Genomic DNA, 1,814 nt, shown 5'->3' with positions numbered 1-1,814 from the left:
CTCGCGGCACCCCCGGTCCCGCGCCCCCTCCCCGGCGCCGTACGCACGCCGGCTCCCGTCGCGGTCCCGTCTCGGCAAAACCCGAGGAGAAGAGAGAGGCGAGACGAGGCCGGGCGGAGGGAGGGGGGGAGCGGACATCGGTCAGTCCCTCCGCCTCCCCCGCGCCCCTCGGCCTGGGGCCGGCACCGGGTCCCAGCCCCCGGCTGTCGCCGCTCCCCGGGGCCGCGGCGGCGGCGGGGGGCGGCAACGGCGGCGGCGCTTAAGGCTTCTCCGTGCACTGTTTGCAGAGGCTGGAGGAGACGCTGTTGAAAATGGCACATTTCTCCGGGCAGGAGGTGGCGGGGGGCAGCCCGGCGCTGAAGGGGTAGCCGGCCGCCTGCTCGTAGGCGCCGAGGGCGGGGTGCAGCGCAGCCGCCGCCGCCGCCGCCGCCGCGGCGGAGCTGGGCAGGGAGGCGGCCGAGATGGCCTGGCCCTGGTTGAGATAAGCCACCAGGCGCCGCATCTCCTCCAGGGCCTGCGCCTGCATCAGGATGTAGTTCTTGGCCAGGAGGAGCGTGGCAATCTTGGAGAGCTTCCGCACCGAGGGGCTGTGCGCGTAGGGGATGACCGCCCGTAGCTCGTCCAGCGCGTCGTTCAGGTCGTGCATCCGCCGCCGCTCCCGCGCGTTGATGTTGAGGCGCAGCGCCTTCTGCTCCTTGGACTTCTTGCTGCCGCCGTGCCCGTGGCTGTTGGAGCAGCCACCCTCGGCCGCCTTCAGCCCCCCGCCCCCCCCGCCGCCGCCGCCGCCGCCGCCCGCCGCCGGCGAGGCGACGCGCGGGTCCCCCCCGGCGCCGCGCAGAACCAGCTCGCAGCGGCCGTCGCTGTCGTCGTCGGGGCTCTGCTCGCCGCCGCTGCTCTCGGCCACCGAGCTGCGGCTGGCGCTCTCGCCGTACTTGACGCAGACGGAGCCCGGCGGCAGCGCCAGCGGGTCGCCGCCGACGCCGGGCTGCAGCAGCGCCTCGGGCTCCGCCGCCTCGTAGCAGGCGAGCGGCGAGGGCTGGCGGTCGCGGGGGTGGGAGAGGTCGAGCCCCGGGGGCGAGCGGAAGGCGGACTCCATGCGCTTGGCCGAGGCGGCGAGGCTCTTGTGGAAGAGGTCCTCTTCTGCGGGCAGCCCTAGCGCCCGCTCCATCGGCGCCCCGCTCGCCTCCGCCTCCGCCTCCTCCGCCCCCCTCAGCTCCCGGCCCGCTTCTCCAAGGCTCCGCGCCGCGGCGGGCGTCTCCCCGGCGTCCCGCTGGTAGAAATCGGCTCCCGGATCCCGCCGGGGTTGCGCTGTGACCGGCGCCGCGGCTGCTCCTGCTCCGGCTTTGGTGGCTGTGGCTCAGGCGGCGGCTCGGGCTGCGGTTCCGGCGGCGGCTGCGGCTCCGGCTGCGGCTGTGGTTGTGGCTTGGGCTCCGGCTGTGGCTTCGGCTTCGGCTTCGGCTTCGGCTCCGGCTCGCCCTCAGCAGGCGCCGCGCTGGGGCATTGTGCGCTGCCAGCGGAGCCGCTTCCACCGTTTATCTTGCTTGGATTCACCTTCAAGAGATTTCCGGACCCATCAACCAGCAGCCGCCGCAGACGGGGGAGTCTTTTACATCATTATCTCTGAGAGTAGGTTATTATGAAGAAGACTTGCCTGTTGGGACAGAGCTTTCTACCCAATCAGGTTAACGTTTTAATTAATAGGATTAAAACGGTAACAAACAATCCCAGGCGCTATCTGGCCCTGAGTCTGAATAGTTTCATTTCCCAGGTCTGAAGACAGGCAGCAGCTAGAGCTTTATAAGAGGCGCCTGCTC

At 71.1% G+C, this 1,814-nt stretch overlaps 1 protein-coding gene across 1 annotated transcript; it reads right to left on the bottom strand.

Annotated features, from left to right (window-relative positions):
* Window positions 1-232: 232 nt before the first annotated feature.
* On the bottom strand, window positions 233-1,168 carry BHLHE22 (basic helix-loop-helix family member e22). Its single transcript, XM_030445844.1, has one exon. It carries the CDS (start codon window positions 1,166-1,168, stop codon window positions 260-262), a length of 909 nt encoding a protein of 302 aa, XP_030301704.1. The 3' UTR covers window positions 233-259.
* Between the last annotated feature and the right edge of the window lie 646 nt (window positions 1,169-1,814).

Source organism: Calypte anna, chromosome 2 (genome assembly GCF_003957555.1).
Source record: "Calypte anna isolate BGI_N300 chromosome 2, bCalAnn1_v1.p, whole genome shotgun sequence".
NCBI classification, from domain to species: Eukaryota; Metazoa; Chordata; class Aves; order Apodiformes; family Trochilidae; genus Calypte; species Calypte anna.
This window is presented reverse-complemented; position numbering and strand designations above follow the sequence as displayed.